This window comes from Eleutherodactylus coqui, chromosome 6 (genome assembly GCF_035609145.1).
Source record: "Eleutherodactylus coqui strain aEleCoq1 chromosome 6, aEleCoq1.hap1, whole genome shotgun sequence".
In the NCBI taxonomy this organism is placed as follows: domain Eukaryota; kingdom Metazoa; phylum Chordata; class Amphibia; order Anura; family Eleutherodactylidae; genus Eleutherodactylus; species Eleutherodactylus coqui.
In genome coordinates this window covers 87,815,086-87,827,773 of record NC_089842.1, presented here as the reverse complement: position 1 = coordinate 87,827,773, position 12,688 = coordinate 87,815,086, and the positions used below count along the sequence as shown (strand labels likewise).

The window sequence follows — 12,688 nt, the reverse complement described above, 5'->3', positions numbered from 1 at the left end:
CTCTATGACGCAGAGAAGAGATTTCACCCAGTTTACAAAATTTGAGAGGGGGGGGGCATTATGGGAATGTGAGAAGCTGGATGGTCGTATCAATGAATTGCTGCCACCGAGAGCATTCTGACCAGACTGTTGGGAGGTGTTGAGACCAGTCGATGCGTGAGGGCACACAAGGTGACTGGGCTCAGGACGCCCCCTACAGATCAGCAGTAGAGAGGAGCGTCTGACCAGACTGTTAGGAGGTGTTGGGACCGATGGACGTGTGAGGGCACACAAGGTGACTGGGCTCAGGATGCCCCCTACAGACCAGCAGTAGAGAGGAGCGTCTGACCAGACTGTTAGGAGGTGTTGGGACCGATGGACGTGTGAGGGCACACAAGGTGACTGGGCTCAGGATGCCCCCTACAGACCAGCAGTAGAGAGGAGCATCTGACCAGACTGTTAGGAGGTGTTGGGACCGATGGACGTGTGAGGGCACACAAGGTGACTGGGCTCAGGATGCCCCCTACAGACCAGCAGTAGAGAGGAGCATCTGACCAGACTGTTGGGAGGTGTTGGGACCGATGGATGTGTGAGGACCCACAAGGTGACTGGGCTCAGGACATCCATGCAGAGACAACTAGTAGAAAGGATCGTCTGACAAGCACGAGCAGCTCCAACTGTTTCATTGTCCGCCATCCAGAAACCGGTGGCTCCATAGTTACAGGCCCCTGTGTCTGTCAGATACATCTTGTATCCAAGCTAGAGGTGGTACAACAGAGTACTAGAGCCTCCATGCCTGCCTGTATCACATCTTGTATCAAAGTTAGAGGCAGTACAACAGGGTACTAGAGCCTCCATGCCCATCTGTATCACATCTTGTATCAAAGTTAGAAGCTGTACAACAGGGTACTAGAGCCTCCATGCCCGCCTGTATCACATCTTGTATCCACGCTAGAGGAGGTACAACAGAGTACTAGAGCCTCTATGCCCACCTGTATCACATCTTGTATCCAAGCTAGAGGCAGTACAACAGGGTACTAGAGCCTCCTTGCCTGCCTGTATCACATCTTGTATCCAAGCTAGAGGCGATACAACAGGGTCCTAGAGCCTCCATGCCCGTCCGTATCATATCTTGTATCCAAACTAGAGGCGGTACAACAGGGTACTAGAGCCTCCATGCCCGCCTGTATCACATCTTGTATCCAAGCTAGAGGCAGTGCAACAGGATACTAGAGCCTCCACGCCCGCCTGTATCACATCTTGTATCCAAACTAGAGGCAGTACAACAGGATACTAGAGCCTCTATGCCCGCCTGTATCACATCTTGTATCCAAACTAGAGGCAGTACAACAGGGTACTAGAGCCTCCCTTCAAGGGGTCAGTTTTCCACCATACATTCTCCTTTTGCTCTGATATTGTAATCCCTTGTATCAATGTTACAATCACACAGAGAAAGTTTCATTTGATCCCAACAACTTCTAGGGGAGGGATTGTTTTTGACAATGAATGTACATTAAATGGTGCAATTAAAATATACAACTTGTCCTGCAAAAGAAGCCCCCAAACAGCTATGCTGACAAAAAGATAACCATTATAGCTCTTGGAACGCGGGGACGAAAAAAATGACAGTGAAAAATGTCTTGGAAGTGAAAGGGTTTAAACACTACGGAGATTTTAAAGCATGTTTGTCTACAAATGGAGTGTATCTGAGCTTGCAAGCCCAGTTATTTCTCATCTCGTAAATGTTTATGAAATGCATTATATTCTCTAAGTCTGGTAGGCTTGTGTCTATATCAGGCCTCACAATCGCTTTCAACCTTTTTGTCACAGGTGATGTCTACAGTTCACCATTGCTATAATGAATCAAAGTATGTCCGGGGGTCAGGGCCCAATCACCATTTCTGCTGTGCCAGATTCCAGAGTCTTCTCTTTCAAGGACAACCTGGTGAAGATGCATGGCGGTAGCAGAACCTTAAAAGTCAAGCGACGAAAAACAAAGAAGGAACGGAACAGTCTGAAATTTCAGCCACGTACTGAAATCTCCAAGAAGACAGCATTTTCCCGAGGAGAACTGCAAAGGAACAACATGGGCAGAAAAATGGTTTCTCGTTCTGGAATGAAAGGTGTGTGTAACACAAAGCAGGTGTTCATAACTGAAAACCGACTGACCCATCACAAAGGGATCTTCAATCGAGAGATCAAATCTGTGGACATTGGGAGACTCGTAAACCAGACGACAGAGGTAGATCCATCAAAGACTGGCACCGTTCACTGCTTGGTAGAGTCAATCAGAAAGACCCCACAGAGTCAGCAGAAACTTGGTCCAACACAAGAGTGCGAAAATGAAGATGTACATTCCCTTCAAAAGGAGCCTTCACCAGAAACATCCATCCACATATCTGAGCCTGCTTCATGCAGCAAACAGGATGAGGAAATAGAAGAGCACCAGTCTTGTTCTCGTAGTGATGGCCAAGCTTATCCAGGTAGTGCAACCACAACGTCTTCTTGCAGACATCAGCCATCACCCATTACGGAGATAGCCAAGAACATCCACAACATGTTGAATACGCACTCAGTGTTCCCTGGCCGCAACCTGGTGAGCGAGACCCGACAAGCTATACTTGAAAAAGTCAGACACCTACATCATAGGAACCCGACTCCGTCTTCTGTACAGGGAGAGCCTGCGTACAGCCAGATAGGTAAGATCCTTGCACCAAAACGTTGTGTTATTAGGAGTTTAACCCCTTAGTGATGAAGCCTGTTTGCACCTGTTTGCCAAATTTTAGAAATCTAATATGTGTCACATTAACATAGAATAACTCCGTAAAGGTTTTGCATATCCCAGTGATTCTGACATTGTTTTTTCGCCTGATATTGTACTTCATTTAGGTGGTAAAAATAGTCCGATAGAATTTGTGAATATTTATTAAAATCGCCAAAATTGGGAACGTTTTGGAAAAAATATTTTTTCATATTTTCAACTGCAATATCTCAAATATGTGCAAAGATACTGTACAAATTTGTGATAAGATAATTTTTTCTATCTGGACTTTTTAACCATTTAGAAGATTTAACATTAATAATTACAATTTTGAGGAACACTTTATTTTCCTACGCCAAGCCAAGACTGCAAAGGCTCATAGGTGTCAGAATGATAGATACCCCCACAAATGAATCCATTTTAAAAACTACATCCCTTAATCTATTGAATAGCTAAGCGCTGCCTGTAATTGGCTGAGTGCTCAGCCAATCAGCACAGCCCTTTCAGGAGGTGGGGATTGTTAAAGTGCTGGACAGCAGTGCAGGGGAGCCAGCCGGAGGACGCGCCTAAGCGGCAGAGAGGTGAATAAAGGATTTTTTTTTCAGCAGCTAGGGATGATTTTCTGGGCTTATATCTCAAGCCCTTCCCCGAAAATCATGCTGCGGAGGTTGCCTAATAACCAATGATTTCAGTGGGGCCGGCAGCAGCAGCGCCGACCCTATTGAAAGCAATGGGATAGCATTCTGGACTTCTGCCACAGCTGTTACACCTGTGGCAGAAGTCCGCGATATTCTCCCTATGTTTTCAATGGGGCTAGCGCTGCTGCCTTGCACCACATTTATTACTTATTTTAGACCCTTTATGAGACTTGATAGAGAAGGGTGCATGTTTATATGTGACAACATACACAAAAGTAAACCAACCAATAGGTGGCGTAAGGTTAGACAAAAGTTTCTATAGATTTGTCAAATTTATCAACCACCAGGAACTTCTGTGATACATTTTGCATATTTTCGGACTGCCTGTCCATTAGACAGGTTTAGGCCGGCTGCTGATTTGCATTGCGGAATCTGGAGCGTCGTCCGCCTCCATATTCCGCAGCAAATATCGTCCGTAGCATGCTATGGAAAAACGTTTTTTTCCTGCACACGAGTGGAAATCAATTGCGATTGGAAAAATGATTTTTTGAAAGTAGGGATGAAAGAATGCAGCTGGAAGGGGTTAATGCTGACATTTCTCACCTGTCCCTGTACACGTTCCCTTATGATGCCCTACAAACTGCCAGCTGGGTGTCATGAGCGGGATGACAAGTAGGTCACTTTGATTGCACCGCTACTTACTGATTTCTATGCGGCGACCAGCAGCGAGCTGATAGAACTGGATGCTATTTCTGAACAATCGTGAGCAATTTTCTCAAGCAATTTACCTAAAATGTTGCTATAATTGGTGCAGCTGTAACCATTTTATATGAAATCCTGGTAGGCTGCGAGAACAAGGCCACCGGAACGCCACAGTAATATTAGCCACATAATGCCTTTATTTCAAAGCATCATATAATGTAAATGTACTTTTGTTCCCCAGGTCCGGACGCAAAACCTATCAGGCTTTCAAATCTGCTATTTTCCACCCATTTTATTGGCCAATGGAGGGCATTCATTTATTTTTAAAGCCATTTTTGGGTCTCGCAGGAAGTGGGTCACATGACCATCTACTAAATGGCTGAGGGGGTTGACTTTTCTAAGTGCATTTCATCTTACTTTCTGCTTTTCCAGCGACCCCCAGTGGTTACCCTGGGAATGACACACAGAACCTCTTGTCATCTCCTCTGTCCTGCATGGCATTTACTGAGCTGATTTTATAGTAGTGTGATCACATTAGGGTGCTTTCACACGAGCTGAATATTTCTGCAATACGCACCGCAACACCAAATCCACAGCATCCATGCAGATTTTAAAGCAGAATTGAAAATTGCTCAATTCTGCCAGCAATTGCACACCAAAATCTGCATATTGACATGAGGGTTTTGGTGCGGTTCAGCAGCGCCAGATTAGCTGTGTCTGGCGGTACATATTGCGGAAATATTCCGCTCGTGTGATAGCACCCTTAAGAGATAATCCTCCAAATATGACAGATTTACAGGTTGCACCAAAGTGTACTGTTGTGTCTCAGATATGCTATCTTTGCCCACTAGATGGCGATGTTTGAAATGAATCCTCCCATGAAATAGCCTTGATGTTACTTCCACTGTTATAAGGCTGTATTGACACGGTAAATTTATATGTGCGAGTTTTATCTAAAATGGACAAAACGCGCAGAAAAAGAAACCATTCATTTAAAAAGGTCAATTCAAACGTGCAGATCAGTAAAAACCAGATGGGAAAACGTAAAAATCACAGAAATGCATAGCAAAAGTAATAAAATCGCATGGATAATGGTCAGGTTTTTACCTACAAAAGCCACACTCGCCCTTGTGAATACAGCATGGGGTGTCATTTAGGTAGAACATACACAACAGATTTAAAGTGAATCTTTCATTACAAGCTATAAAAAATGGAGCTTTTGTACGTATTTGGCCTCATTCACACGAGCACGCTTTTAGCGCAGTACAGGCACGTGAAAACATTGTGGCTATACTGCACTGAAGATCGCAGGAATGGGTGATTTCCAGATATTAAAGGGGTTGTCTCGCGAAAGCAAGTGGGGTTCAGCACTTCTGTATGGCCATATTAATGCACTTTGTAATATACATCGTGTATTAAATATGAGCCATACAGAAGTTATTCACTTACCTTTCCTGCGCTGGCTCCGTCTAACTTCAGCGTCTAATCGCGCGATTAGACGCGCTTGCGCAGAAGGGTCTTCTGCCTTCGGGTCTGCCCGGCAGCAGCGGCGTTCTGGCTCTGCCCCCTTCTACACGTCATCGCGTAGCTCCGCCCCGTCATGTGTGCCGATTCCAGCCTCCTGATTGGCTGGAATCGGCACACGGGGCGGGGCTACGCGATGCCACGTAGAAGGGGGCGGAGCCAGAACACCGCTGCTGCCGAACTGAGCCGAAGGCAGAAGGAGGATCAGCTAATCAACAGGCATGCAGAGCGGAGATCTGCACCGATCAGCCATTGATGACCTATCCTAACATAGTATGTTATGCTGAATGAAGACAATGTCCATCTAGTTCAGGCAGTTTTAACCCCCCACTTCCTTGTTGGTCCAGAGGAAGGCAAAAAAAAACTATTTAGCTCATTTGGAGGAAAAAAAATCCTTCCCGACTCCATAATGACAGCCAGAGTAATCCTGGATCAATGCTTGAGTTCCTACCTGACTCCAAGACCCGGATCAACAACCCCTCTGATTATGTAATGTCTATATCCTGTAATATCATAGCGCTCTAGAAAGGCATCAAGGCCCCTTTTAAACTCCTCTATGGATTTTGCCATCACCGCGTCCTCAGGCAGAGAGTTCCACAGTCTAACTGCTCTTACAGTAAAAAAAAACACTTTTTCCTCTATACATAGTGGATGTCCTCTTGTTACCGTCGCAGTCCTGGGTGTAAACAGATCATAGGAGAGATCCTTGTATTGTCCCCTCATGTACTTATACATAGTTATTTGGTCGTCCCTTAGCCATCTTTTTCTAGAATAAATACTCCCAATCTTGATAGCCTCTCTGGGTATTCCAGTCCCGTCATTCCATGTATTAGTTTAGTTGCTCTTCTTTGAACCCCCACCAGTACTATAACATCTTTCCTGAGCACCGGTGACCAGAACTGTTCGCAGTATTCCATGTGAGGCCTGACAAGTGCCTTATATAGTGGAAGGATAATGTTCTCGTCCCTCGCCCCTATACCTTTTTTAATGCACCCCAAGACTTTATTTGCTTTTGCAGCAGCTGACTGGCATTGGTTACTCCAGTTAAATCTACCATTCACTAGTACCCCCAGGTCTTTTTCCATATCACTTTTCCCTAGCAGTACCCCATTTAGTGTATATTGGTGACATCCGTTTCTCCTGCCCATGTGCATAACCTTACATTTATCAATATTGAACTGCATTTGCCATTATTCTACCCAAGCCCCCAGCTTATCTAGGTCCATTTACAGCCGTACATTGTCCTCCTTTGCATTGGTATGATTTTGCAAATATTGATATTTTACTGTGCAGTCCCTCTATCAGGTCGTTGATAAATATATTGAACAGAATGGGGCCTAATACTGAACCCTGTGGCACCCCACTAGTGACGGTGGCCCAATCAGAGTGCGAACCATTTATTACCACCCTCTGCTTTCTATGTCTGAGCCAGTTCTTTACCCAGATACACATGTTTTCACCCAATCCGAGCTGCCTCATTTTATATATCAGCTTATTATGCGGCACGGTGTCAAGTGCTTTAGAGAAGTCCAGATATATGAGATCAATAGACTCTCCCAGGTCCAGTCTACAACTTACTTCATTGTACAAGCTGATCAAATTGGTCTGACATCATCGCCCCCTCATGAATCCATGCTGGTGAGGAGTTATACTGTTGTTTTCCTTGAGGTATTCCAGGATGGCATCTCTCAGAAATCCCTCAAATATTTTTCCAATTATTGAAGTGAGACTTACTGGCCTGTAGTTACCAGGCTCTCTTTTTTGTATATTTTATATTGATCCTGGGCATCAATACTAAAAACCTGCAATACCCTTTTAAGAGGTTGACATGAAATTTTATAGTAAGACTAGATAAGCCATAATATTGACGGTACAGATTATAATCACCCTTTTTATTATTTGTAATCTGTAACCATGGATACAGGTATGTTTGCGGTCATACACATGAGCAATGGTTTCCTGCATGGCACTGTGATGTGATGTTATGTGGGAAACAAATTGTGGCATGTTCCATCTTGCTGTGCACTCTTGTATCGCAGCACCGGGCTGGCGGCAGCATCGCTAACCCCATTGATAGCAATGTGAGAAACTCCGCAATCCTCTGCCGCGGCTGTGACAGCAGGATCCCTGCATCCCCGAAGTGATGCAAGGCTGTTTTTATAGCTAAACACCTCACATCCATGGGGATTTTACATGGTAGAGAGCGCGATACGGGGGCGGGATTCAAGGCCCCATATCGGGCTCCCCCATGTAAAGTTACCCTTAAAGCAGCACAGACCTGACAGCCATTCGTGATAGTGGGAGAGATTCAATATTCCCTAGAGACCATATTTAGTCATTATATTCGAATTCTTGTATTCTTATCCGTAAAAGATAATGTATTAATTTGTAGTATTTGTAAAGGTGCATTTACACACACAGATGATCGCTCCAAATTAGTCCGAAACTAACAGTTCTGATGGATCATTTTGTACAGGTACTAATAAGCTAAATAAGCCCTTCAGGTCTTCATTGCATGTATTTATTAGAGAACAGCGGGTGGTCTGTTCTCTAAATACATCACTATTGTTCTCCAGTAGGACAGCAGCTGTTAACAACTGTTAAAGAACGTTATCACCTGTTATCAGCGCTGCCTGCGGAGAACACAGTCCGGCTTATCTTATCGTCCTGAGGGACAAGGATTTCTTGCGGACCTGAAGTCAGCGATGGACGAAAAGTGCATGATGGGCACACATTTACACACAACAATTAGCGCTCAAAAGATGACTTTTGAGCGATAATGATTGTGTGTAAAAGGGCCTTTACTCATTACAGCGAAGTGGTGTAACTTAGGGTGGTGTCCACTTGTGATTGGACTGTTGTAGACTTTTTTGTTCTACTTTTTGCAATCAAAAGTCTTGTGAGTGGGCTGCGTCCTCCAGAAGGGCTCCGGAACAAGACTTAATTGCTCTATGGTGTGTTCCTCTCCACTGCACCGTACAGACAATTGGGCATACATGCTTGATGAGGCTTCGATACCCCCTGAGTATCACCTAAATTACGTCTATAAGTGCTGTAGACATAAAACAATACAATGTTTTTAACCTAGATTTTATACAAACTTCCTGCTTTTTATTTGAGATCCATCCAAGCAGTAGAAAAATTGGCTGCAAAAGTAATTGTAGTCTAGGTGATGTGGTTATGTCTACATGGTTTATAATGATCAGTCTCGTTGCCAATTATATTCTGCTCTTTCTCTTTTTTTTCTGCTATTAACCTCGGTGCGGGTTGATTTACATAAGACTATCCCTTTAGTGATACGTTAATATTAATGTTTGCACATGAGAGAATAAGGGTTTGGACAATGCTCTGCCTAATCCCGCGCCTCGTAGAATTTAGGTCACCCTGCCGCACGGCTTCCAGATCCTGCCGCTTAAGGATGCATACTTAAAAAGTTTTCCAAGAGTGATGGATTTGGCAGCCTGACAGGCCCCGCGCCTGAGACTTCACACAAATCACTTCACAAATACATGGCTTGTCTGTCTGCGAATTTCATCGCTTCAAACATCCTTTAGAGGATACATTTATTAATGGTTATGGAAGCGTGATTTTGCATGCACCCAGGAGTTATGGGGTCTTAAAGGGAATTTTTTGACAAGATCAACCACTTTGATGAAGAACATCTAGTAGATGTCTATCGTTATATGCTTCAGTGGGCACGGTTATACCTGTTCAATGAAGACATTCAAGAACACATGCTATATACTAATCATGGCACCTCCAAGTCTAATGGGCCGAGAGGCATCATGGTCAGAGATGAAACTCCTTTCTGCACGATGCATGATCACTCTTGGCCAATGACACAAAATGAAGAATTGGATCTGTAGTCATCTGTCTATCTGTTTCTGGAAAAAATCTAGGGGTTAATTCTGCACATAGAACATATAGTAATTATATTATATGGCCATTGCAAATAAGTTTTAGGAGGCAGTACTGTCTAGAGATAAACATTACTTTTTGTTTTGTAGGTAACGTTCATATTCATAAGTGTCATATGTGGGACTGTGCTGGTAAAGAGGGGACAGGCATCAAGAAAACAGACCAAAAAAGACAGAAAGCAGGGCAGCCAATGCAGACACCCCCAATCCGGTTTCTGCCACTTCCCAGGGACAGTCCGGCTCACACATTTATAAAGATGGTAAGTCTTATTGAGAAGAAGGGGATTCTTTACTGTAAGAGCAGTTAGACTGTGGAACTCTCTACCGGAGGAAGTGGTGATGGCAAAATCCATAGAGGAGTTTAAAAGGGAACTTGATGTCTTTCTGGAGAAGAAGGATATTACAGGATATAAATATTGGGTTAAGTGTCAATCCTGGTATATAGGCAGGTAGGAACTATTAGGGGTTGATCCAGGGAACAGTCTGATTGCCATTAGGGAGTCGGGAAGGAATTTTTCCCCCAAAAGGGCTAATTGGCTTCTGGCCTTGGGGTTTTTTGCCTTCCTCTGGATCAACACAGTAGGATAGACAGGCTGGACTAGATGGACATTGTCTTCATTCGGCCTTACATACTATGTTACTATGTATAATGTAGGGAAGGGAGCGAGCATAGAGATATGGGAACCTGTCACTGGGTTCATGCTGCCCAAACCACGGGTACCATGAACCTGCAGCGGGTACGCCCATTGCGTTCATATACGTGTTATTCTAAAATGACCTTGCATTTCAGAATTAACACATTTTAAAGTTTGACTCAAAATGGAGCTCCAAGTCAAAGAGGCTGGCAGTGCCAGACTCTACCCGCCCGCAGCATGTAGAGAGACCGCTCTCTCCCAATAAACGAAAAGGAAGAGCATCAGCATCCATGGTAAGTGACCTTTTCCTCAAGTACTTACCTATGACTTGCTCCAGAGATCTGATTGACAGCTATTCTTGGTCTATTGATTGGACTCTACAGTTGTTAGAGTCGTAGAGCAACTCATTGGACAGAGAGGGAGAGTGCTTAAAGGGGTTTGCCAGAATACAGTTTTATCTGAGGGTCCTGTGAACAGGGGTCCCGTCACCCCTTCTTCTCATCACTGTGGATTCACACCTACCCACAGTAACTTCAGATTGAATGGAGCGGTGGTCGCACAAGCGCTTGGCTATCTCCGGCAGTCCCATTGAAAATGAATGGAGCAGCACTGTGCATGTGCAACCGCCACTCCACTCAGTTTTGCTCACTGTATGACGACACCCTGCTTCCTCGCCCTTACATAGAGTTGTCACTAATTTTGCATTGGCAAAACAGCTAACAGAATCCCATTAACTTTTTCATGTACAGGCAAGTCCAGAAGATCACCCGAATCTCCAGAATATTCTGCACCAGCCCGTACATTATGGATCTGATTATAACCCACATCAGTACCAGCAAATATCATCTCAGGACCCTCCCAATATGCTTAATATGAATTCTTCAAGTCACTATTTTAAGCTGAGCAGGCAACATAAGGAACAATCACATTTTTGTAAGGTGATGAATGGTGGGAGGATGACCAGTTCACCATTGAATGCCTCTAGCTCTCAAGTTAGATGGAGATTGGCAAACGACTTGCTGACAGATTTGTCACGTAAGTGTAATGTTCCAGGGCGCAATATGCAGCACATCCTCACGTATGACACTGGTCAAGAATGTGTAAGTAGACCACCCTTAAACAACATCTCCCCAGAGGGGCTTAATCCGTCAGGAGTTAGAATGAAGCAGAGCTTTTCAGATGATAACCAAACATCATCTGATATCTTCTGGGGCGATAAACATCAGCGGTCGCCCGCTACTAAGATCCTTGATACTACTCCAGCAGCAATGAAGCTGTCTTACAGGGAACAAAGCCCACGTAGGACATATTCAACAAGCAATTTTATTAGTCATCACAGTGTTTTCCTGCGGAGTCCAGTCACTGGTAATGATGGCTCCACAGATGTCTTCCCATTGGATTCATTTGGTGAATCGGGGAGAGAAAGAAAAAGACACTTGTCCTCCTGGCAGGACACAGACATAGGACAACATTGTGGGAAGTTTGCAACCAATGCCATGCCAAAACAAAGGTATTGGCATGAGTCTAGGTGCCATAACTTGTGGAATCCACCATCGTTTCCACAGGGAAAACCCAAGCATGGTGTGCACTTTGAGGAAGATGGTGACGTAGAATGGATCCACCATAGGAACTGGCCACACAGGTCACATATAGAGCACCACAGTCAGCCCAAAAATATGTCTCCACAATCTGTACAGCAGGAATCCTCCTTCGTCCCTTTACCATGTTGGAAGTCTTCAAGAAAGCTATTGATCAGTAGGTCAAGCCCCGATACCTGGGTGTACCCAAGAATGAAGCTATACTAACCGTATTCAGCACTGAGTATGCCGTGAGTTATTATGTGATCATTCACCCTTTGTACAACTGTAATAAACATTTCATATTTCCATGTACTCAAGTGGAACAATTATTTCAAGTTGGAAATGGCCACAATAGGAAGAGGTTGTTGCAGATGAAACACAGGTTGTAATAGCACTTCGTCTGCTAGAAACACTGGACCATTAAGGGTAGGGGCAACACATGGCAAAAAAGAACATTTTGTTCCGGATTTCACCAGGCTACGTTGAAATCCGCAACGCCAAATCTCATCCTGCAGATTAAAAAATCCTCACTGCAGGTCAATTTCCATGTAGAAGAAATGCACAGCATGTAGATGAGATCTGTTTAGACCTCATCAGCATGGCTGGAACTGTAATATACTGTGCATTTTCCGCCCGCAGATCAGCGCCGGCAAACTCTGATAGGCTGAGACAGTCAATGAAGGGCTGTGATTGGGCATCGAGCCAGCGCCGACAACCAATCACAGCACTCTATTGCTGGAGGCGGGGTTCTCAAACCTGGCCTACGGCAATAGACTTGGGCGTGCAGGGGAAGCCCGGATCAGCGGCAGAGACCAGCGACCACGACCCAGACTGCAGCGGCTAGGTGAGTATACTTTCTTTTTTTCTCTATCTAGCCTAGCTGGGACTGATTTTCGGGGTAGGGCTTCTATTGGAAGCCCTCCCCCCGAAAATCGGTGAGCGGCTAACGCTG

At 44.6% G+C, this 12,688-nt stretch overlaps 1 protein-coding gene across 1 annotated transcript; it reads left to right on the top strand.

Moving 5' to 3' along the window:
* The first annotated feature begins 1,849 nt into the window (after positions 1 to 1,849).
* Positions 1,850 to 12,038, top strand: PRR19 (proline rich 19). The gene is made up of 3 exons (XM_066609396.1): positions 1,850 to 2,678; positions 9,612 to 9,781; positions 10,906 to 12,038. The coding sequence occupies exons 1-3, from the start codon at positions 1,850 to 1,852 to the stop codon at positions 11,959 to 11,961; spliced, it is 2,055 nt and encodes a 684-aa protein (XP_066465493.1). The 3' UTR covers positions 11,962 to 12,038.
* The last annotated feature ends 650 nt before the right edge of the window (positions 12,039 to 12,688 follow it).

Coding starts and splice junctions, on each gene's coding strand:
- PRR19 (XM_066609396.1), top strand. CDS start 1,850: ATGTCCGGGGGTCAGGGCCCAATCACCATTTCTGCTGTGCCAGATTCC. Junction 2,679..9,611: donor GCCTGCGTACAGCCAGATAG/GTAAGATCCTTG, acceptor TTTGTTTTGTAG/GTAACGTTCATATTCATAAG. Junction 9,782..10,905: donor CTCACACATTTATAAAGATG/GTAAGTCTTATT, acceptor TTTCATGTACAG/GCAAGTCCAGAAGATCACCC.